The sequence below is a fragment of the Pavona decussata genome, unplaced genomic scaffold (assembly GCF_977016875.1).
Source record: "Pavona decussata unplaced genomic scaffold, jaPavDecu1.1 SCAFFOLD_432, whole genome shotgun sequence".
NCBI lineage: Eukaryota > Metazoa > Cnidaria > Anthozoa > Scleractinia > Agariciidae > Pavona > Pavona decussata.
Window position 1 is genome coordinate 35001 of NW_028145789.1, and position 23166 is coordinate 58166.

A 23166-nucleotide genomic window follows, 5' to 3' on the forward strand; every position below is an offset into this window, starting at 1 on the left:
CAAGCAGGAAAATGTTGACTGTAAATATTCCATGACTAGTAAGTAATCACTAGTTTTTTTCCTTTCCTTTCACGTTTTTGTAGTATGTTATTTGCCTAGTTATAAATAAAACGATGATGATAATGATGATGATTTTATCAGTTGCCTGGTCCTTCAGAAGGCAACATTTTGTAAGATACTTTTACTAAAGAGCATTAGATTATGACTAACAAAGCCATCATCGTAACAAGTTGTATTACTATAATTACAATGTTGTATGATTATCTCTTGATTATGAACTTAACATCAGATAAATAAAAATAAAAATAAACATAAAAATCAGATTAGCTTGTCAATTGAACTGCAAGTTAATTTAAGTCGAGTTCATTTCCAATACATTTTAAGGAACATTAGATTATCACTGGCAAAGGCATCATCGTAACAAGTTGTATTATTATAATTGCGATGTTGTATGATTATCTCTTGATTATGAACTCAAAAATAAAATAAAACTAAAGATAAAAAGCAGATACAGTTTGTAAATTGAACAGCAAGAGAACGGTATACCTTACACACAGTTTGAATTTGGGGATTCATAAAGATTGAAAGTGATAAAATGATTTAATGATCTTAACAAACTCAGAAACGAAGACTTAGACATCGGGTGGTCACACATTTTTTTTCCTCAGATCACTCGCGCGAAAGCTAAGGGACTGTACTGAATTATGCACGTTGAAAAACGAAACGAGGACAAATTAGGGATAGCCCCCCACTCCCCCCCCCCCCCAAAAAAAAAGAACAAAAACAAAAACAAACAAACAAACAAACAAAGAGAGAGAGAACGAGAAGGGATTAGCGAGAGTACAAAAGGTACTCATGTTTCTCACGTTGTAATAAGATACAAAAATAGGCACGAGTTAGTACAAGCTTAGACTTCAGCCAACAATAAATGAGAATGTGGACCTCCCGCCCTCACACGTCCTGGCAGCACCTTTGACAAGTGCTAAAAAATCCGTCAGACCTCCCCGCGTTGGGTTACAACGAAGGACAGGGGAGATTCTTTAGACTGTGTTGGCAAGCCACCTAGTAGTAGGTTACTCGGAATATGAACCCCCCCCCCCCCCCCCACACACACCCATGGGTTAAATGGTCTTAAATGAAGAAAAAAAAAAAAAGAACTTAAAAATACGACTAGCTCAAGGGCCACGCAGTTTGCGGCAAGAAGGGCGGGTAGGGCTCGATGGGAAGTACGCTGCAATCCCACAAAGGCCATGTGTATCAGCCTAGTCCCCTGGGGTATCGTGATATTGAAATTGGCGGTATGGAGAGGACCCTGGAACACGATGCGAAATATGTCATTAATTGTGGAGTATTTCGTCAAGTGAAACAATTGATTTTCAAAAACCATTTTGTCCCATACATTGTTCGCCAACCTCGCACCGAACCCGTTCGCGCTATTAGAAACAATACTCAGTTGGACTCCTAGACTCGATGAAATGAAATGAAAATACCAAATAGAGAAGAAACAGTCTTTTTCTTTCTTTGTGTCGTTCTTTCCTTCATTGATCCTACTTTTCTTTCAGGTCCTTCCTTTCTTTTTAATTATTAATTTCAATCTGAGGTCTGCTTGCATGAACACCCCGTTAGTCCTTTAAGCAGCAATATCATTATACATTCTCCTTACTCCTCTGTGCTTATTACTTGTGCAACAAGGTAGGAGAATTAAGATAATTTTATCTTTGGTGATTATCTCCTTTGTTGCCATGGCCTGACTGTTTGATCAGACAGTGATATGGTAAGGAGAAATTACATGCTGATCACTATTGGAGTTTAAGAGTTTAATGTGGGATGGCACTCTACTGGGCTTTTGATTGGGATGATGTCAGGAAACTTAAGGGGAAAAAATGAGAAAGAAATCTATATTAAAGAGATGTAGAATCGCGTTTACGGCAAACGTGAGATTCAAACAAAATAAAATAAATAAAACATTTAAAATGCAATAAATAAAGATGGACCATTTCTTCTTAACTCCATTTTGAAAAAGCTTTTTATATCCCTGTAAGGGGTGGGTTGGCGACTCTCATATAAAAGTAATAGGGGCGATCGTCGTTCCTTTAAGAGGTTAAAATTCGTAGATTAGTACTCCCATGGGCTATAGGAAACATGGGTTTCGACTAAATAAAGATTACATTCATCTCAAATAAAGTTGAGTTGCTCACGATGAAGCAGATTTTGTCTTTTTCTGTCGTTTCCTACAATTTAGTTATAAATATATATTATTCAGATCTATACAGCTGTATCATTCGTTTAGTCTTGGTGACCTAGCGTCCTATTCGAATATCATTCGCGGACGCTAAGTTCGCTAGCGTTAATGCTCGTGCGCTTACCGCCCGCGCATGGGGATTTGAGCAGGACGCTCGGTTCAAGACTTAAATGTTCGTGGTGCAGTTCTGAATCCAATGGCACGTTGTTGGGGCTGTTCTAAAAGAAATAAGTAGGGAGAAACGACCAGAAAATGCAAGAGACTACTTCAGTCTGAGGAATTCAACCTTATTTGAGATAAATATAACCTTTTTTTAGTCAAAACCCATGTCTTGCTAGAGCCCATGGTGCCCCTTAGGGTTCGAAAATCTAAAATTACTTCCGTATATGGTATGGTGGTACCTTTTAGGGTATTGAACCAAAAAAAAAAAAAAAACTAGAGGAAGCAAAAGTCAGTCAACTGGTTTGGTATTTTTTAAGGGTAGAAAATTGCTCGGACCACGCCCACAAAAAAGAATTCTGGGCCGGGTTGTTCGAAAGCCAATTAACGCTGATCTATGATTAAAAGCTAATCGAGGTTTTCATTTCACTCTTTGAAAGTGGTTTTAAAGCTTAATTTAAAGCTAAAGGTAAAGAAAAGTCTAAGTCAAAACTGAGGACCAAAAATCTTTTGGAAGAATCTTTACCGATTAATAATTAAACTTGTATCAAAGTTCACATTAATCCAGGATTAGCTTAATCGGGCTTTGAACAACTGGGCCGTGGAACCTTTTAGGGGTTCTTTTTAAACTTGTTACGATCACCCCATCACCTTTATATGAGAGTGCAACCCCCTTCCTTCCCCACCCTCTCTCTAAACAAACAGGCATGACTAGACTATACCAAGATTTAAGCCAGTCGATTCGTCTAAGAGATGAATCGCCCATTGGAGTTCGCTAATGTCTTCGGTTTTTTGTGTAATAGTGTTGTTACCAACAAATCGTTTGAGCAATATGAAATTATAATCCTAGGGATACGAGTTCAAACCGAGTTTGGTGAATAAATATACAAAACAATTCACCAAGAAACCGGGACGTGAACTCGCAAAATCAAAATTTTGTGGACATTTGCAAAAATTTGAGCTGTAACCTTGGTTGGTTGTGGAGAACTATCCGAGCATGTTTTCTTTTTTTTTTTTTTTTTTTATCTGGGAGATTTGTGGTCCGTACGGGTGACTGGGAGATTCCTTCCGTATCCGGGGGAGTTGCAATCTCTGGTCTCGAGCTCATATGTATACTAAAGGACACTACGCAACGCTTAACCAGACGCCTATAGCTGTTTCCCCAAGTTCGTCCCACGTGGATTATGAGTTTCTTGTACAAAAACGGCGATTCTAGAATAGTACAGACTTAAAAAGCTAAAAAAAAAAGGAAAAAAAAAAAAAAAAAAACCGGAGCTATACCCTGTCTGTAATATTTTAATATTAAAATTTTGCGGCTTTTGACTACTTTTATCGCAAATGCTGAGCACAAAAATATATAACGCGGAACAACAGCTGCTCTCTGGAACAGCTGGATTAGGTCTTAAACATTCGATTTCATGTTACTGCTGTTAGGAAAACGGTAGATCGGTTTATCAACAAATATTGCGAACCGTGTCAACGGCAGACTCCAGCGTTACTCTTCAATTCCTGATCATCATCTGCCAACACCTAAGTAAATGTTTCTTACCTAGTGGCGGCAATTAGTAAACTTTGCATGGCTCAGCAACACTCGATTTGACGTAAACAAGTACAGTAATTGCAAGGAATTAAATGTACAGCGTTCTTAAATGTTAATTAAACTCGCTTCTACTGTCAATTTTATGCTAAATATATACTTTTTATCTCATTCTTTTAGCTTTTTCCTTTTCGTCTTCTTTTCTTAATAAGAAAAGCATATTTTCCATGAGAATGTAAGGCACCATGGTGCAAAGAAGTACTAATCGCAGTGTTTTAAAAATCCGAAAATGATTCGGTTGTTTAGCCTTTTTCGAGACGTGCTTACAAATATTCAATTTTTTTGCCGCCTTTGATTACATAAAATGAAAATAATTTAAAAGGAATTAGATTCTTAGCTGGTAAAGACAATCAGCGAAAAATTTGAGTTATCCTGTAGTCCGTATCCGGCGCCAAAACGCAGACCAAATGCAAATAATTTAAAGTTTATTTTTCCTGATTGTCAAGCAGGCTCGATTTCTATCTTTTTCCTTAAAACTTACCAAGTTGACTGTTTACCTGGAATTTCTTTAGGTTCAATTCATTTCTTAAAAGTGAAAAACGAGAATTTTCTAACAAGCAAAAACGAGAAAAATTAGTTGAACCTCTTATTGAATGAGAGGATAAAAATAAATTATGAAAAATTAATTGTAGCACTGTTAAGTCCATCTTAGTTGATTTGGGTGTTTATAGAGCGTTTTGCAACAAGAAATCTTAAAATTATCAAAGTTTTCTCTTCTTGTGCTAATACAAATAAAAAGTAAGTATAATAAAACATCTTAGTCACTAGTGAAATAATAAATAAAACAAAAGGTTCCCAGCGAACTCGCTGAGTATGTGGCTAACAGCCCACAAAAAGTTATAGCTCTGTAGGATGGTAATTTTAATGTCCGCTATCAGAAGCCAGACATCTTGCGGGGGCACTCTCTCAATATTTGAAAAAAAAAAACATACTTCAAATACCATTGACTGTTTTTAAAATCCTGTTTTCAACATCAAGCCTAACACAGGATGATCTGATCGCATTCTTTAGCGGAATAATAATTTCAGTCGCAGTATTTTTGTTTTGTTTTAAAGAATTCCCTACTCCGTATTTTCATTTGTCTTTCCGAATTTGCCTGCTGGTTCTATTTTGCTCTCTTTGCGACAGTTTTCGTCCCTTCGTGATCATTTGTTTGATGCAGTTCTTTACTACTAAGCTTTGATGATCATAACTAACTTTTTATATACCGGCACGTGAGATTATAAAATCGTGAGCACAGCAGAGTGAGCAGACTGCCAAAATCAATTTGGTTGCTTATACGTTTCATGAATGTCATAGTTATGGTTTTGGCTGCCTTCATGTTCATAATTCATAAACCAAACGAGTACCTCTTATCTCTTGGCAAGAGATAAAAAGCAGGAGCGGTTCTATTTACAAAAGACCTGTCATAATTAACAAAAGCGAAAATATAGCTTTTGCAGGACATCAATTATTTAACACGGCCTCGGTAGTTGGTTTGCTTAATACTTCAACTATTTATCTGGTGGTGTTCAGTATTGTTCCTCCTGTAGAAAGCAGACTTTATCAACTACGCGTTAACTGCACCATGGCTAAGTCTGGTGTGCTGCAAAATCGTTCTAGTACGATTTGCCTGTTTATCATTTTACATGGATTTCTAATGAATGCCACGGTTTTTGCTGTTGAAGAAAATTCTCGATCTGCTAAGTTCGCAACGCGGGTAAACAAGCGACTGCCAGGTCATGTCGTGAAACAGCTTGCCTCACCCAGTTTAATGTCCTGCAGCCAGTCATGTCTAAAAATCTCTTGGTGTACTTCCACGAACTTTAAGCAAGGCAAAAAAGGAACTTGTGAACTAAACCGGCGCGAGAATGCACCCGCCATCAACGAAGACCATGAGCTTGTTGATCAACCAGGCGTTAGTTTTTCAATGTTTCTCAAGGTGGGTTCACTTTGACATATTTGTACCTAGAATTATTTGGTCAGTACGTAGTGGAGGCTTAAGTTTGGTTGATGACTGTATTCAAATGTAGTTGTTAATCACATGGAAATTATCATAAAAGGAAAAAAAATGCATTTCTATCACAGGGATGCCAAATAGCAGGCTGCCGCAACGGAGGTTCTTGCTTGTTTGACAAGAAAAAGGAAACTTTTTCCTGTTCGTGTAAACTGCCCTGGAGTGGCGAAAAATGTGACGTTAAAATGGGTAAGTTATTCTCCTTGTCCATGAGATCGAAACGTTCGAAACGTCATCGCTTGAATCTGTTTACGGTAACAAACTATATTATTAACTCTGTTGAGAAAACAGACATTTGTTTACAATTGTTTACTTAAATCTTCTCTTATCAGAACTTTGGCTTTCTAGCTGCAATCTTGTACAGATTAAAATAAAAAAAATTAAACCCTTCTTCCCTTCCCCCCCCCCCCCCCGCCCCCTCACCCTCAGAAAAATCAATGATGAATTCGCGTGCAAAAGAAAAATGCGCCCTTTTCCATTATTGAAATGGTGGAGGAGGCGGGGAAGGGTTCTTAATTTTTCATTTGATCTGTCCAAGATTGTAGGTGAAATCATGGTCAAATTTTCTGTTACCCTCACCTTTGCTCCTCTGTAGAAGTAAGATAGAACATCCTTGAAGTCACTGTCGTTGTCTAAATGAGTGGAGTTATTTAGCTTACATCTGTGTTTCTGGGTTCTAAACACATCGTCTGGTAACAAATCAGCTCACAGAGATAGCTATAGAACGAAAGTCATGAATTTGTAGTTACACCCAGACGAGAAGAGGAGAAAATAATATTAATTTATTCTATTTCGCTAAGTAGGTTGTCCATCCGACTGGGAATTATTTGGAGTGTCATGTTATTACGTGGACGATACGCCAACCCCAAAATGGAGCGATGCTCGAGCAGTTTGTCAGGGTCTGGGAGGAGACCTCGTTGTAATTAACTCAGGCGAAGAAAACGACTTCGTTTACAAACTGGTTATTAAACAGAAAACGGTCACAAGGGGGAAAGCATGGATTGGGCTGAAGAGAAACGCTGATGACTCAAAGTGGTATTGGGTTGATGACACCCCACTGAAGGGGCACTACGACAACTGGTCACCAGGTGAACCTAACAACTATGGAGGCAACGAGGGTTGCGGCCGCCTTAACGGAAATCTAGGAAATTGGTATGACGTACCATGTACATTAACGGGAGGTTGGGTTCCGATTAGCCCCACCATTCTTTGCGAAAAGTACCTTTAGACATCCAGTGGCTTCTAATCAAGCAGCTGTGGGACTGATTCAGGTTACAGCTAGTCAAGGCGCACCAAGACGAAATATAATAAAATGACAAGGGCAGTAATATACTAAGACACTAAGTTTTACATAGTAATACAAATTAAATTTGAAGCATTTCACAAAAATTCTAATACTAAAAGAAGAACCCGTAATTTATAAGTACAATGATTTTTCAAGTTGAAATCAAGAAATCATAAATAGAAACAGCTACGAAATTAAGCTTTACAAGATAATACAGATTTAAAATATTTCACAATAACTATCTAATACTAAAAGAAGAAGAAGAATCCTTAATTTATAGGATAATAACTTAAAGTTAAAAAAAAAGAAACAAGTCGAAAGAAACGCGACAAACAAGTGTAATTATTTAGGAAGTCCATAGGTACTGATTTGAATATAATCATATCCTTCTCATTGCAGGCCTCAAACAAAGTATCTTTTGACACATTAGGCCAGTTATTTCAACAACATATAACTTAGGCCGTGGCTTAAGACAATCAGTGCGCCTCCAAATCTGTTTAATAGTGTTTTATTTTAAGTAGATAAATAGTTTTCTAGCTTACTTGCTACCGTCAGCAGCAGCCAATGTTTAGATATGATTGTTGGGAAAATTGAAAATGGGCTAGAACGTGGTTTTGTTAAACACCGTCTAAACCATCTTTCAATAACTGACTCATTATCTCTCCTCCGACCTTCACTGTCAAAGCTTATGTTTTTGCGAAGATATGGAGGAGGGGGTCAGAATCCCTCCCCCGGTCACACAAGACAATTACGTCCCGTTGAAAGTTATCTTTTCACAATCAGTGGCTCAGGCGAAAACGAAATCCGAGTTTTCCTAACAGGATCCAAACGATGGCCGCCTTTTCGCTATTCTTTATACTCTACTGCTGAGCGAGGTCTTGAAAACTCGGTATCGGTGTGTCTTTATGAATACTACTCACAAAGATCAATAGGAACTACTTCCGTAAGCCTATCTGAAAACACACTAAGTCTTCAACAACAACGCACTGGTTATAGAGAAGTTTCTCATACAGTGGAGCTCACTTGAAGAGCGGTTTACCCACAGAATTACGCCAAGTGACTGCAAATTCCTTGAATGATTTTAAGACTAAATTGCTTGGCCACAGTCTTAGGTAAGATTTTAAGCACAGCTTCAAAGAAAAAATAAAAGGGAAATAAACAAGCTTGGGCCTCAACAGCCATTAATATAAGGACGTTCCTGGCCATTAAAGTCCTGGTTAGCATCCTTAGTAATTGCTAGTCCCTTATTCAGCCCATTAAGGTCCAAAAGGAGAAAAGTTGGAGTTCTTGACCTGTTGTCAGCAATACACCTGGCAGTAGGGATATCTGATAGTTCCCTTAACTATGGGTTCAATTTTCTTTCATCGGAGACCGAACATCGATAGTTAAAACATCGCTAATAGTATTGTGGTGCATATGGGATGAATGGTAAGACGTGGCATAGTTGCTAACGTAGGGCATAGTTAACAAAAGGAAATGGTTATGAAGCTTGACAAACTTCTTTACTCTATGTTTTTGTTGGCATTTTGGGCCCTGACCTGACCACAATCGATTTTGAAATGTGTTAGAGTAATAGCAACGTCCCTGTTAATGCAGTGTCAACGTTAAAAAACAATTAACGGTCTGTGCGCGGTAGCGCTCCTTCTAACATCATTTAACTTATATGTGTTTGGAATTTGAACGGTGTTATTGCATGCCCAGGACGACGACAATTTAAACAAAGCAATCTCCAAACCTTCACATTGCCAAGAAAGAAAGAGCATGGGGGTTTTAAGCTGATAAACTGATTGTAGGATAATGATTCGAGTAGATGCTTTTGGAAATGAGGGTGAGCGTCCTCATTAAGCATGATGTGCCACTAGACTCTTATATCAATTGCGACCTCTACATATAGTCCTAGAGATTATAGCCACAGCAAAACTGATGACAAAAACGTTTCGTCCTTTCTGGAATGAAGCAAAAATTAACATGTGTGCATTAAAAGGTCACGTGTCCTTTTTCGGTTTATGGCATGATACTAAAGTAAAGTGGCACTGATTCTGAAGGCGTACGGTTCTTTAGCCTGCGAGCAAGCTCTCGGTTCTTGCATCGTGGAACGCAGTTGCACGATTGATAAATATCGTTGAAACAGCTGCTTCGGCGCCATCGTGTCCTTCGCCTGCCAACGCAGGTGTCCTTCCTGGCCACACGAGAGAAACTCCGGATTGAATATCTATGAGGTAAGTTTTCTTTGTGTGTGTGTTCATCAAACTCATTGTTGCTAATAACTTAATTTATAGTTAGTTTTTACGTCCTTTGATCACGAGCGCTGCTTATTTTACTTTTTGTTTCTTTTTTTATGGAATTTGTGGTTAAAATTTCGCGATGTCCATGTTCAGGATGTCTGTTACATTCTTTGTTTTTGTGTTTCTCCACTAATCATTGAATCAAAGACGGTAGAAACTAGACCTAACGTGAGTCAAATTAAAGATGATTAACCCAAGTTTTGCCGCTGCCCAGGCACATAAGCCTCGCACAGAGGGCATGTCATTTCTTGATAGATGTGGATGTAGAAAGACAGGTTTAGTATTTTGTTTGAGATTAGGGTATCTTCATTTCTTTCGACACCAAACTAAATTTAAGTCAAGAACAGGCATAAAGTATAGGCCAAGCATGAGCCAAGTTTGAGCCTTAGGATTTTGGTTTGTGCTTGTGTAATTTTCGATATCATTACTTTATTATTATTACATATTATCCATCCAGTGCGTGGCCGGGTACTTAATTGTAATACATCGACTAGGGCCCGTGGAGCCCGTTGGTTGCCAAATGTATCCACTGCGTGATTGTCGCCCTCAGTGACGGAAAATTGTTTACCTCAATTTTATCCAGCCACTGTGTGAATGTGTTCGGCGGACTCAGGGAATCATCTTACTTCATTGTCGTAACCCCCGCCCCCACCAATAGGAATGAGAATACAGCAGTGGCCATGGTAGGCATCTCCTTACTTCTTTTTCTTTTTCGGTAGTGTATTCCTCTGCGTTTCTGCGGAGTGCGCTGGAAAGGCAAATCTGCGAAAACACGATCCACATTGCGTACCTAACGCTTTCACCTATAACCTGAATTTGTCAATACTTTCTTTTCGCAACTGCTTTAGGTGAGTACCGTGTAATCGGGATGGTTGTTCACTTATTAAAGCCCATTTTTTCGAGTTGGCATAATGGGAGGAACTCCAAAAGCTATAATACGCCCGTTCCTTGGTTTGAATGGTAATCATATTCAACCCTATATCACAGTATACATGCCTATGTTGTCAATTAAAAAGAAAAAATCAGAGGCTACTGACGGGCTGCAAAGGTGCATAAGTTAGAAATTTGCAAAAGTGCGATATAGTTCTTGATATTTCATTCAAAATAAGTACTCAATGATAAATTAAATGTCATGTCATAGAGTATCTCCTTGGAAGCAAGTAATCCTATGTGGCCTCTAACGCAGTCGTTTTCCTGGATCGTCACAGAAATAAATAGTGAAACTCACCAATAAATAAAATGGGGCCCTGTTAACAATAAAAGAATTGAATTGAATTGCATTGGATCGGATCGGATCGGATCGGATCGGATCGGATCGGATCGGGTCGGGTCGGATTAGATCGGATTGGGTTGGATCGGATCGGATTGGATTGAACCGGATTGGATTATATTAGACCGGACTGAATCGGATTGGACGAGATGGGATGGGATGGGATCGGATGGGATTAGATCAGCTCGGGTCGGGTCGGATCGGATTGGATCGGATTGGATCGGATTGGATTGTCGTCGAAGGTTAAAACTGTAAAGTGCGAATAACTGAGGCTTCTTACCTAAAATGAGTATTATGTTTTTCACTGGAAACTGCGTACAACGACAAATCTAAACAGAAAGTCTCAATGTCTTATGTAAAATGTGTCATTAAGACAAATATAGCTCTTGCGACAGTCATGTCTAAGTTATATATGCACACAATTAATTAACTCACTCACTTCTAACAATTACGTGCGATGTTTATCAGACCGGTCTAAACTAAACATCACTTTCTTTCATAAGTGTTGGTTTCACGACAGCTTTAACATAACATGTCTAAAATCTATAACAATTTTCACTAAAACAGAAAATTAGGACCACAGTGGACTAACAGGAAGTCTAACCGTGCGTTTTTAAAAATACATAATTTTCCTTATTAAAATTGATATGTAGCTCGACGGGGGCTTTTTGTATAAGGTGAGCAAATAAAGATAATGAGTCGAGCAAAGTCATAAAGGATGTGGTTACCCTTCATTGGCTTAGATATGACAATTAAACATGTTGGCGCCACTTTGCTAGCCACAGTTGCTTTTTTTAAAACTGCAGCATTAACAAGACAGGACATTCATTGCGTTATGATAGGTCACCATAACAAGTGATATCGAAATTTCGTGTTCTGTCGCAATCTTTTGGGGGAATACCTTTTTCAAGTTACACAGATCAACGTGAGGCCACTTGAAAGGAGGAATGGATTGTTTTCTATTCTTGGTTGTTATGTCGCTGGCGTGTGCAATGTCTACTCCAGTTCGCTCACAAGGTAAGAGCTATTTTGGGGAATAAAGTTTCTTATATCGATTTTATGTTATAGTATTTTAGTTTGTTTTCTGTTAAAGTTTTCAGGCAGTTCTTTATTAGCTGTCGATGTTAAGATATTCAAGACAATTTCTAACCACCAGGACATTTTTTCAAGGAAAAAACCTTTGACTCGGACCAAAGCGAAAGTTCAATTTTTGTCGTTTTCTTTGTCGCCTTCTTTCACCCCCATTCTGTTTGCAAAGTGTTTGGGAAGGTAGCTTGTTTGCGTTCATTGTCTTGATTCAACACCAAATTCTTAGAAGCTATGAATAAATGAATGTATGGATGAAGATCCCCAAGGAGAATTAGTATCTTCAAACTTTAGAGCCGGTTGCGTTTTACGGCCGGGTCGTTGAGGTAAGATAAATGTAAACTATCCCATCAAAGAGTTGTTTTCAAAAGACGATTTTACCTCACTTGAAGGTAGAGATCGGCCGAGGGTGTTTGTGGGTTCTTGTACATAGTCGTCATGAAATTGCTTGCAATTCGTGCTTCTACAAAATGCCTTCCACGGTCTAAGTGTTTCAAGACCATGCTGGAATTCCGGGTCAAATTGACGTTATCGAGATCAGTAAGTTTTCCCAAATAAATTCCAAAATTCATCACCGTAATAAATGACAACGAGCTTTTGTGTTTCGACACAATATTTTTGGGGGCTAGATTTTAAAGTTGGGAAGAAAATAAGCGAGTTCTGGTGGAAAGAAGGCGATTTATTTTTCATTATATATGTTTTAAAAATTCCTCAATGTTCTTAAATTTAGTTCGCGCCAAATTTGACCATAACGTTGGGATTAAAATAGTGCTCGGTTTAAAAAAAATGGCAAGAAATCCTATTGCAGGTGATAATGGTGACGTTGCTATCAAATTTAGTTGTATAACTGTCTGTTCAAGCGTTTGGTTTGCAAACTTGTGTGGACTCATAACATAAAAACAGTTATATGATAAGTGCAACAATTTTCATCAAATTCTGAAAATAATATATATTTTTTTTTGCAGTGAAACATACACCCACGCCGTTTTTAGCTGAGCTCGGCAGGCGCCTTGATAAAGCCCAAATATTGTTTTTTTTTTTTTTTTTTTTCACAGTTGTTTTGATGTGTGTATTCTGTCCAACGCACGCATATTCACTACGGCTCCTACTCGCATAACAGGTGCTTAATATGTAAAGTGAAACGGCTTAAATGGTGAAACTTATCCAAGGGACAGTTCAAACTCAGTCTTGAAAGCAAATTAGTGAGCGTCTATGAATACGCGGCGTGTTTTTGACGAAATAGAAGCAGAATTTGAAGCGCAGAACATCTGCACTTTTAAGAATAGTAGGCTATTCAATAACACACATCGATTTAAAAAAAAGTAAGGGAACTGTTCTATTAAATTTTGTTATATTTCATTTTTATTTTAATGCATTTATGGCTGCTTGTCTAGTTTTGTTTTTTACTGAAGGCACTTATTTTGTTTTTTCGAAGATGTTCATGTCGACTGCCAGTAATAAACATTTGTTCTTTCGGTCACATATTAAATTTTCTCTGTAAACCAACTTTTAAAGTCTCATGTTTTTCAAACTGCAGAAAAATTAGGAAAAAAACCTCTTTTTCTACATATAGCTAGCCCTGTTGTAGCCCAAGATGACATTTCATTTATCAATTTTCCAGATTTTCCTTGAAGCCGAATAAAATCGTCTTACAAGGAAGGTGTAAACACGATGCAACAAGATGTCATCTCGTTACCATAGCAACAGCTTTTTTTGTCATTACAGTTGAAACCAGTCTCTTGTTGAAACAAATTCTGTTTAGTCATATTGGGGACCAGATTGACAGTAATTCATGCATTCAACTATTTGACCATGACAACACAGATTCTCCAAATACAAGGTTCTGGTCGAGAGATAAAATATCCTAAAAGTGGCATGCCTTTACGTCTTCATGAACTTGGAATAAGAACACTTGAAGATGTTTAATGCAAACATCCACTTTATTCTTCTAGGTTTACCTTCTTCAAATGTTTCGCACTTAAAGTAAACGGTAAACGGTATCTTTACAATCTCGTCACATGCTTGACCTCTAGCTTCTCGCTCCTTGAGAAGCGCAGGGCCTACATAATCCCCTTTACACCATCTCTTGTTATTTTTCCCGCCAACCCATGTTGTAGACACAACTGTTCAGTGAACTGGAAGATGCGACGCTACTTGTTAGCCGCCCTGTACTAATGTGCTCTCAAATGTGGTGGCGCTATTGATTACCAGAGAAAAGTTGTAGACAACCGGCTTGTGTGGAGAAAGCTCATGAACAGCACATGTGAATGTTTTTTGATGAAAAGTGCATTGAAGAATATAACAGACGAATAAAACGAAGAAGGGAGAGAAGAGGCAGAAAACTATTTACAAAATGGACTCTGTTTAGCTGTTTAATTCTTTTTACCCGTTTCGAGAGTGGGCGCATATATTTTCTCCATCGACTGAGTGAAATTTAACATTAAAAATTTCATTCAATTTTCTTCAAAGTAAAGCCAACTTTTCAGTCAAGCCTTCATTGTTGACTTTCTGATTCTTGACCTCGCCACCAAAGTGAGAGCAAACTTATTTGTAGATATCAGCCTCTTAACTATTGACTATCACCACGCATCGAAAATTTTTAAGTATAAGTTTTGCTTTCTATTCCTCTAGAAGAATTTCGCTCCATGGAGTTTCCAGCTCTCTTCTTCTTTGCCAACAAACGTCTGACAAATCACACGATAAAAGTCATCGGCATTCTGGACATGGATCTCTGTGAGCTGATGTGTTACCAGGAGCCCAACTGCGTCAGCTTTAACTTCAAAAAAAAAAAGCCAGAAAATGGAAAAGTAAAACACAAATGTGAGTTGAATAACTCCACTCATTTGGAGCACGACAGCGAGTTCAACGATGATACATCTTACTTTTACCGAGGAGCAAAGGTGCGGGTAACAGAAACTTCGATAATTTCTCCCCATATCAAATCTTACCCCCGTCTTATGCGTGAATCTAAACGTTTCAGTTGAAGGTAAAAATTAAATCTTACCAAGTCGCAGTATTTAAGATAAAGTCCCGTTATGAATGAGCATTTGGAATTAAATCTAAGATACTTGGACTACAGACGGTCCCTTGTTTTTCTTAGGGATAGTAAAGCGGCCTAACCAAAAGGACGCGCGCAAAAATTGCCTCCCGGTGTAAAGTAACAATCTCCCCCATCAGTTCTTTCGGGTCTTTAAACGTAGAAGATCTAGAAGAGATGACCATTGCTACTAAAGTTAGTCAAGCAATACTTTCAGTCCAGTCAAGCAGTCAAGCAGTCAAGTTGGATGCTTTCTTTCAAGGTGAAAGAAAAACTCTTGTAATTAGTAATAATAGTACGCTAGAGGGAGATACGAAGCGACAAAAAGCTGATAATTACAAGAAGTGAATTGCGAAAAGCCCAGAGACGAATTGCGTAATACTTAACGGTGGGCGTAAATGCTATCGTCAGAGATTAAATTTTATGCAACTCACCCCAGATGTTTGCTCAAACGAGCCTCTTATTCCAATGGCGTTCTCCGTTTTACTCTTAATTCATATCCTTATTTTAAACTGCTGGGTGTTTTGAGAACCAGCATACCATACCGCGAATCAAATCACGAGAAACTATTGAATTTACTAACTTAACTTATTTATGCATTTCTTTCTTCACTTTTATTTATTTATTGAAGAACGCATGTGGAAATACGCCATGCAATAACAACGGGATTTGTCAGTCAGGTTTTACAGACAAAGGATATCGTTGTGTTTGTCCCTCAGGATTTGAGGGTGATCGTTGTGAAAAGGGTAAGCCTGTTAAGTTTAAAAGTCTTTTACTATAACATTCAATTGCAAAATTTAAATTATAGCGAGCTGCATTTAACCGGTTCCTATTAGGTATTATAATAATTTCATCGAGCATTGCGGCGTATTTTCCGTGCTAAAATGGAGAATTCAGCGGGCTAAAATATATTTTAGCCCGCTGCTCTAAGCCAATGAGAAACAAGAAAATAACGTAGCCAGCCAATCAGAGCCGGACACCATTTAACTGTTCGCGCCGTTTTCTTGCTTGTTTGACTGGAAGCGCTGCCATCTGCAAAAAAATTGTTTTGAGCTACAAAATGGCTGAAAAACCTAACGAAGAAGCAAATTTCCAGTCGTCTCAGCTAGCTAGAGAAGTGGACTTACAGAAACTCGTGGGCGATGATGGAAATAGGCCGCGAGGTGAAGGTAAACAGTTTGTCTTCGTCGAGCGAAACCCGCTCAGTTTAGCACTTGCACAATTAATTTTTGAACACTTGTACTAGTGACCATGTCTTCACTGTTTAAAAAATTCTGTTATTTTTCCTTTCAAAATTTAGAAGTAAATATTCTTTCGACAAATTTTGCGGTGTTCTGTTATGCGACAATGAATACTTTTGTACAATGAAATAACTGTAAAATAAACGCCGACGCGACGCTCATTTCAAGCTATCTCTTACTGTACCGTCCTTTATTCCTTTTGTAAATACCCTCTGAAATTATTAAAATAGTAATAGAGTTGATTTTCTTGCGCGTAAATATGGTTTTGGCCCTTCTCAGAACTCATTTTAGCCCTTGCCTGCGGCTCGGGCTAAAATGAGCCTGACTCGTGCCAAAAACATATTTACGCCCGCGAACATCAACTCTATTGTTATATTAATTCAAGTGGAGTCACAGTGACTAACGCGTACATTACTCGATTTGCAGAAAAATCCGATTCAAATAGAATGAAGCACGTGCTGTTAAGGCACACTAGATTTTTTTTTTCCACTCAAGCATTTGGAAACTATTTTTCTTAAGTCACTACGCTAGTGAACATGGATGTTTTTTTAAAAATTTGGATTGTTTTTGTCTTGTTGTGAAAACAAATGTTATCGCTCCGTCTTTACTTTTACTTATGAGTTATTTTAGCATCTTTTTTTTAAATTTAAGTAACGTATTTAGGATAACCTTTTGATGCAACGATGTTTTTAAATAATTCAAATTCAGTGGATGTCTTATCTCCACGGCAACTTTAACCTGTTCCATTAAATACCGATCCCCTGTGATGCAGGCTGGCTTCTGTAGCACAAGACCTAAAAAGAGTAAATTGTTGATATTTAAGCTTAGTACATCGAGATCTTATCTCTTCAGATGTTGATGAATGCAACGGGAATCTGGGCCTTTGCCACACGAATGCCATTTGTGAAAACACCAAAGGATCGTACAAATGCAGTTGCAAACCTGGTTTTACCGGAGATCCAAACTCGTGTCAAGGTATGAATAACTTTTCGTTATCTATAGCTTACATTACTGTCTGAAAGTAATTTCCCTTCTAAACACGCTTGAGAAAGGCACTTCGTAGTTTTAAAAGAAAGAACACTGATACCGACGTTTATAACCGTAGCCTCGAGCACGCGTCTGTTACCAAGCGCGCTGGCACCTCAACACGTGGCTATACAAAACAATACAATGCCTGCATTAAGTGTACGCAAAGGGATCACAAGATGTGGCCGATTCTTAAAGTAAACAGTTGATTGAACTAAGGGGGTGTTTGCATGATACCAGCGCGACTCTTTCATTCTGGTTCGAGTTCACTCCAGTTTACTCTTGTGACTCTGTATTCGTTTACATGATATAAGCACAAAATCTCATACCGGAGCGAGTCATACCAGTGTGAGTTCATCCGGGTAACTGTACCGGAGCGAGATTTTCATTCCGGTATGAAAACTCATTCCGATGTTATGTCAACACGGTGCGGCTGTTCGCTCTAGGATGAAATCACTCACTAAGAGTCTGGAACATGTAGGTAGCGCATGCATACTCTTCGGTATGCAACCCAATAATAATGGCGTCACAATCACGTCGGTCGACATGAAGTGTCCTAGTTTTCATGTAAACACGGTATGAACTCATAATGTTATACAGGTATAAAACTCGCACGAGTGCGAGTTTTTACATTTAAACATCCCCTAATATGTTTGCACTTAAAAAGACAATGTCACGGAGATTTTGCTGTATTTTAGTAAAAACTGTTCAAATAGTTGAACCTGTTTTGTGACATGAAATCGCTGTTACACCGAGAACGAAAATATTACAAGGTTTTTCTCCAAGAAAGAACATATATTTTTTTTCAAGTTGCGATCCACTTGCATGCTGGGCATCCACAGCCAAACGTAATTAACAGTAGTTTTTGTGAACTTGTTGGCTTTCTGTTAACAAAACCCAACCATTATTTTGACGATTCCATTAAGACAAATACGTTTTTTAGGTATTCGCAGTGACACTAAAAAATAGCTGACACTGTACTTAGCTAGTTGTCATGAGAAAGTGGCTAGGTCTAAGTAAGTACCTTAAAACTACAGGATAACCGTTTAGATGGACCGTTAGAGTCCATCATTGGAGCCACATCTTTCAGAGGTGAATAATGATTAAATTACTGTATGTGGTCATCAATCTTTCTCTTCCAGATATAGATGAATGCTCGAAGAGTTCTCCCTGCCCGTTGAATGCCACATGCACTAACACTGAAGGATCATACGAATGCATCTGTCCGGTTGGATATCGATATCTTGGAAATACCTGTAAAGGTAGTTTTTTTGTATGTTTTTTTATTTTTTTTTTTTTTTATTTTAAGACATTACAATATACAGCTATTTTAATTAACGTTGTCAGATATTAAAGCCTTAAGCTTACCCAACAACTCCGAGGGGTAGTATAGGTAGCTTTAAACCTTCACAATTCAGTTGTAATTTCACGGTCGTCACGGAATTACAACCGAATTGGGAAGGTTTAAAGATACTTATACTACCTTTCGGTGTTTTTGGGATAGCTTGACGCTTTAATAGCCGACAACGTTAATTGAAACATTCTGTATACATGTTTGCCTCTAGAGCTCAATAAGCTCATCTAGATATACATGAATGTCAAGACAGCGTTTATGTCAACGTCACTATTGTCTACCTGACAGTGTAACAGGCATCGTGCTTTTGGAAATTGAAGTTTAACTTAGTCTGGGAAAAAAAGTTTTTATTTTCTTTCCTGGGATCGGCGTTGGGAAATCAAAGAAACCATTGGTTTAAATTAACACATGCAATAATGTAATCAGTTACTCTTTGCTGATTTTTTCAGATATCGATGAATGCACTCAAGGATCTCATGACTGCCTCCCAAGCCTTGCTTCCTGCATAAACACTGTTGGATCATACAACTGTTCTTGTAATCCTGGATACGTAGGAGATGGAAAGAATAGCTGCATGCCTGAAGGTAAGACTCTACAATTCCTTTACACCATATAAAGTGGATATTATTACGAAACTAGTAATTTTTTTTTAATCAAGTAGACATGTTTAATAATTGTTAAAAATCTCCTAGCTGATGTTCATTACTCTTATGATCTCTCTATTTGACAATGGCTGGAAATAGTTCACAAAACTAAACTGATCATAGCTCAATTTCCTGCCCAGGAAAGGGTGACAAGTGTTAATTAATCATTTCTTGCATATAACTGGGTTGAGAGATCTAGGAAATCACTTAACGACTGTTTACTGTGAGTTTTGTTTCCCTCGACCCGGAATGCTTTCCTTGACTCGGCCTTACTCCATTGCGGCCAGTCATTAGGGCCTTATTGTAAACCAGCTTAGAAGCGTTCAATTCAGTGTGGTATGGTTTTTAATTCTGAAGCTATTGGAAGGTCTTGTCAGGACTTTGTTGGCAGGTTAATTAAGTCAGATAATTCAATAAAGAATAAGCACAATTTAAGTCAACGTGGTGGCAGAAATGCCACCCGAGGGAGGGTTATCCCCCTCACTACCATCATCATTATCATCATCATCATCATCATCATCATCATCATCATCATCATCATCATCATCATCATCATCATCATCATTATCTCTTTATAAACTCTCGGATTCACAGAGTAGTTTAATGCAGCTAATATCTCCGAGCATTTACCCACTCAACCATGAGAGATGACCAGAAAGACCAGACCACAACACCACGAACTACGTCCCCCACTCTTTGCGAACAGTGAGTTGGTTCTTTAACGTCTCACAGAGTTATTTACAAACAAGGGTTGTGAGACGGGGTCTACGGTTTATCGTCCTTATCCGAGAAAACTAGAAAGTCTAACAATTTCCAGATGTCATAGCAAATGCAGCATTTTCCTCAGTTATTTAAAGACCGTAAGTGTTGGTTTGGCCGGGGTTTGAAGCCACGACCTCCCGAACAGTAGTTCAGTACTCTACCAACTGAGCCAACCGGTCGGCGGCCTCTACAAGTGATGGCAGTGCTCCTCGGAAAACTTCAAAAAAACATCCCTAAAAGGTACCAGAATGTACTTTTGTGGGTATGTTCTAAAAGAGGTACCAATTCTAAGACAACAAGTCAATTAGCACTGGTAATTCCAATATTGACAAAGCTGACTCTTCCAAACAACCTCTTCTTCTAAATATATTTGTTTAAAGTATTGTCATGAATCTTTATCCTATTTGAGCATCTAACCTTAAAGGCACCTAAAATGTACCACGACAACTCAATTGGCGCTTCGTTTAGATTTTAGCACCCTACAAGGTACAAATTTGACCGTAACTAGGTACGAATAGTACCGCTGCCACTTTTGTAGGGAAGTACCCCTCCCCTCCCGGGGCGTGACTACGGCCAACACAACGGCCACCACAACAAATCGAGCCACCACGTGTCCAGCCTCCTACTTCCTTCTTTATGAGGTATGAGGAGTACTCCTGATACTTATCATGGAAATCAGTTGTTAATTTTTTCATTGCCTTGCTATAATGTCTCACAAGGTTAGAAAAACATTGCATTCCTATTCTTTACATCCATCCATCCACTTATCCATCCACCCGTCCGCCCGCATGTACGTCCATTCGTTCGTTTGCACGCTAGCTCGATAAGCACTATATATACTTATCATGGTAATCAGTTGTTAATTTTTCATTCTCCTGCTTTAATGTCGCACAAGCTTAGAATGCATTCCTCTTGTTTACCCCCAGCCATCCACCCATCCGTTCGCCCGTCCGTCCATTCGTTCGTTCTCTCGCACGCTCGTTCGTCCGTTCGATAGTTCGTTTCATTCATTCATTCATTCATTCATTCATTCATTCATTCATTCATTCATTCATTCATCAGTCATTTAGTCAGTTACTCTCTCTCTCTCTCTCTCTCTCTCTCTCTCTCTCTCTCTCTCTCTCTCTCTCTCTCTCTCTCTCTCTCTCTCTCTCTCTCTCTCTCTCTCTCTCTCTCTCTCTCTCTCTCTCTCTCTCTCTCTCTCTCTCTCTCTCTCTCTCTCTCTCTCTCTCTTTCTCTTTCCCTCTCTCTGTCAATTGTAGCTCACTTGACATCATCCATTTACTGTCCTATAGAGTGTCAAAACTACACAAGTCTTAGCAATGCTGACAGAAAGGAAACGTACAATGGTCGTAAATGGCAAACGGACAGTGGGCTTGGTCCTGGTTGGTTCCGATTTGAAGGCGAAGCAGGAAAAAGAATGGCTTCTTCATGTCCACCCATGATTAATTGTGCCAGTCGTTATCCTGGCTGGTTGAAGGGCAGTCATCCCAGTGTTGCGGATGGTAAAAGTAATAGAGAGGTTTGCTTTCGCCGGCCTGGCGGTTGCGATTGTTTCAGGTCCACTACTATCGAGGTTAGGAACTGTACTTCATTTCATGTTTATTACCTTCATGGTGTCCCTGACAGATCCCTTGGATTGCGCTACTGTGGTAGTGACAATTAATAAATTATAAACGGTAATGAAGCGATCCGTCCCTTGGTTTTCACTAGATCATAACAGACGAAAACATAAGCACAATTGAAAGAAAATGGGAATCTTCTTATTCTTAACACTCCCAATCTGTCGACGGCCAGTTAAGGACTGCGCTTTCCACCCGTTTTTTTTTTTTTTTTTTTTTTTGTTATAAGGTTGTCTCTGGCTCCGATTACATCGCTAGTGAAAACCAGTTTAAAGAAACGTTGGGTGAGAGATCGCTGCCGGCTCATAATAACGAGGTTGTAAGAATACTACACGACTGCCTTCCTTGTGTTAGTCAAATAACGTATTCAGGAATTTTCACAGAGCGAAGTAGCACTCGAATACTGAATTCGAATTTCAGAAATGAAAGCTATTGTTGGTAGAAAATTTAGTATGAGCACCCATATTTCTTTCCTTAAGTATAGCTTGATCAAAATATTAAATTATCCTCTTCTGTCCTATTAATCGAGGCCTAAACAGCGGGGGTTTTTTTTACCTTAGTAGACAAAACAAAAACAAAAACAAAGAACTATTTCTGGTGTACTTCCAGCGTATCTTAGCAACAATCGCTTTTCAGTATGCGTGCAAGTGGGACTGTGTAGATTTAAGAAATGATGGTGGCTAAATAGTTTTAAATCGGAGAGAAAGGTAGATCAAGTGTAGAAGTAAAAGACACAGAACAACGCATCCTATAATTTTATCGATATAAATCACACTTTCGCTTATATAGGCAATTCTACGCGAGTGGTCGACTGCTATATTTCCCATCGACCCATAACATTAGGACATAACAAAAATGTGGGGCAAAGTAGGGGTTTGATAACTGAATTTCTAAGGTTCTCCTTCCTTGATATTTAAACAAATTTTAAGAAATCAATGTATCGACAATTTTTCATTTTTTTTTTTTTTTTTAAGTTTAAAGCCATAACAGATTCGCTCACAATGTCAATTGACCTACAGGACTAAGCCGATTACCAAAGCAGGATAATCACAAGTCATGGCATCTTGGTTCATGCATGGAGCTCCTCCCTCAAATCAACAAAATTGGGAGATCATTTTTACCTTCTAATCTAGGCCAATTTTGACTTTCACTTCCTTAATGGGAATAAAAAAATGGCTTATTTTGATTTAAATTGGTTTAAGCTAGTCCGTTAATGTCTGCCTGATTTGCCATTCTTATGATCCAGAGAATAACTAAAATCGAGCAGCATTTCTTCAAATAACGCCGTCAGTTTCGGTCCAGTGAGAATTGTAAGGACTACAGTCTTTTCATTATAGAGCCGAAATTCTTGTGCATTTTAGCTCTTATCTTGAAAACAAAAAATGGCTACGTACATTGTTTTCTTTATTTTTAGTACAGGCCGCTCAATGATACATAATACTGAGTCTAAGGGCTTTCCATTTTGTGACTGATCAGGAGATTCACTAAATTGCCTTGACTCATGCAGCATGTCAGTTTCTAGTTTCTAGTGAGAAACGTAATCACGAGCTCAGTGTCACA

At 38.5% G+C, this 23166-nt stretch overlaps 3 protein-coding genes across 3 annotated transcripts in view; all 3 read left to right on the forward strand.

Moving 5' to 3' along the window:
- The window catches only part of LOC146450690 (uncharacterized), a 134137-nt gene that overhangs the window by 20862 nt on the left and 90109 nt on the right, over positions 1-23166 (forward strand). The window contains exon 5 of the mRNA XM_085100092.1: positions 17051-17173. Within this exon, the coding sequence (XP_084956218.1) occupies positions 17051-17173 (123 nt within the window). The remainder of the gene's footprint in view (positions 1-17050; positions 17174-23166) is intronic.
- Positions 6078-7260, forward strand: LOC146450691 (CD209 antigen-like protein A). Its single transcript, XM_085100097.1, has 2 exons — positions 6078-6183; positions 6798-7260. Exons 1-2 carry the CDS (start codon positions 6180-6182, stop codon positions 7220-7222), a joined length of 429 nt encoding a protein of 142 aa, XP_084956223.1. The 5' UTR covers positions 6078-6179; the 3' UTR covers positions 7223-7260.
- On the forward strand, positions 11653-16627 carry LOC146450692 (uncharacterized). The gene is made up of 3 exons (XM_085100096.1): positions 11653-11851; positions 14552-14820; positions 15589-16627. The coding sequence occupies exons 1-3, from the start codon at positions 11782-11784 to the stop codon at positions 15736-15738; spliced, it is 489 nt and encodes a 162-aa protein (XP_084956222.1). The 5' UTR covers positions 11653-11781; the 3' UTR covers positions 15739-16627.

Bases quoted from the DNA above. Each gene is read 5' to 3' on its own strand.
- LOC146450692 (XM_085100096.1), top strand. From the start codon at position 11,782: ATGGATTGTTTTCTATTCTTGGTTGTTATGTCGCTGGCGTGTGCAATG. The intron at 11,852-14,551 runs GTAAGAGCTATT...CTATTCCTCTAG, and splicing joins TACTCCAGTTCGCTCACAAG to AAGAATTTCGCTCCATGGAG. The intron at 14,821-15,588 runs GTGCGGGTAACA...TATTTATTGAAG, and splicing joins ACTTTTACCGAGGAGCAAAG to AACGCATGTGGAAATACGCC.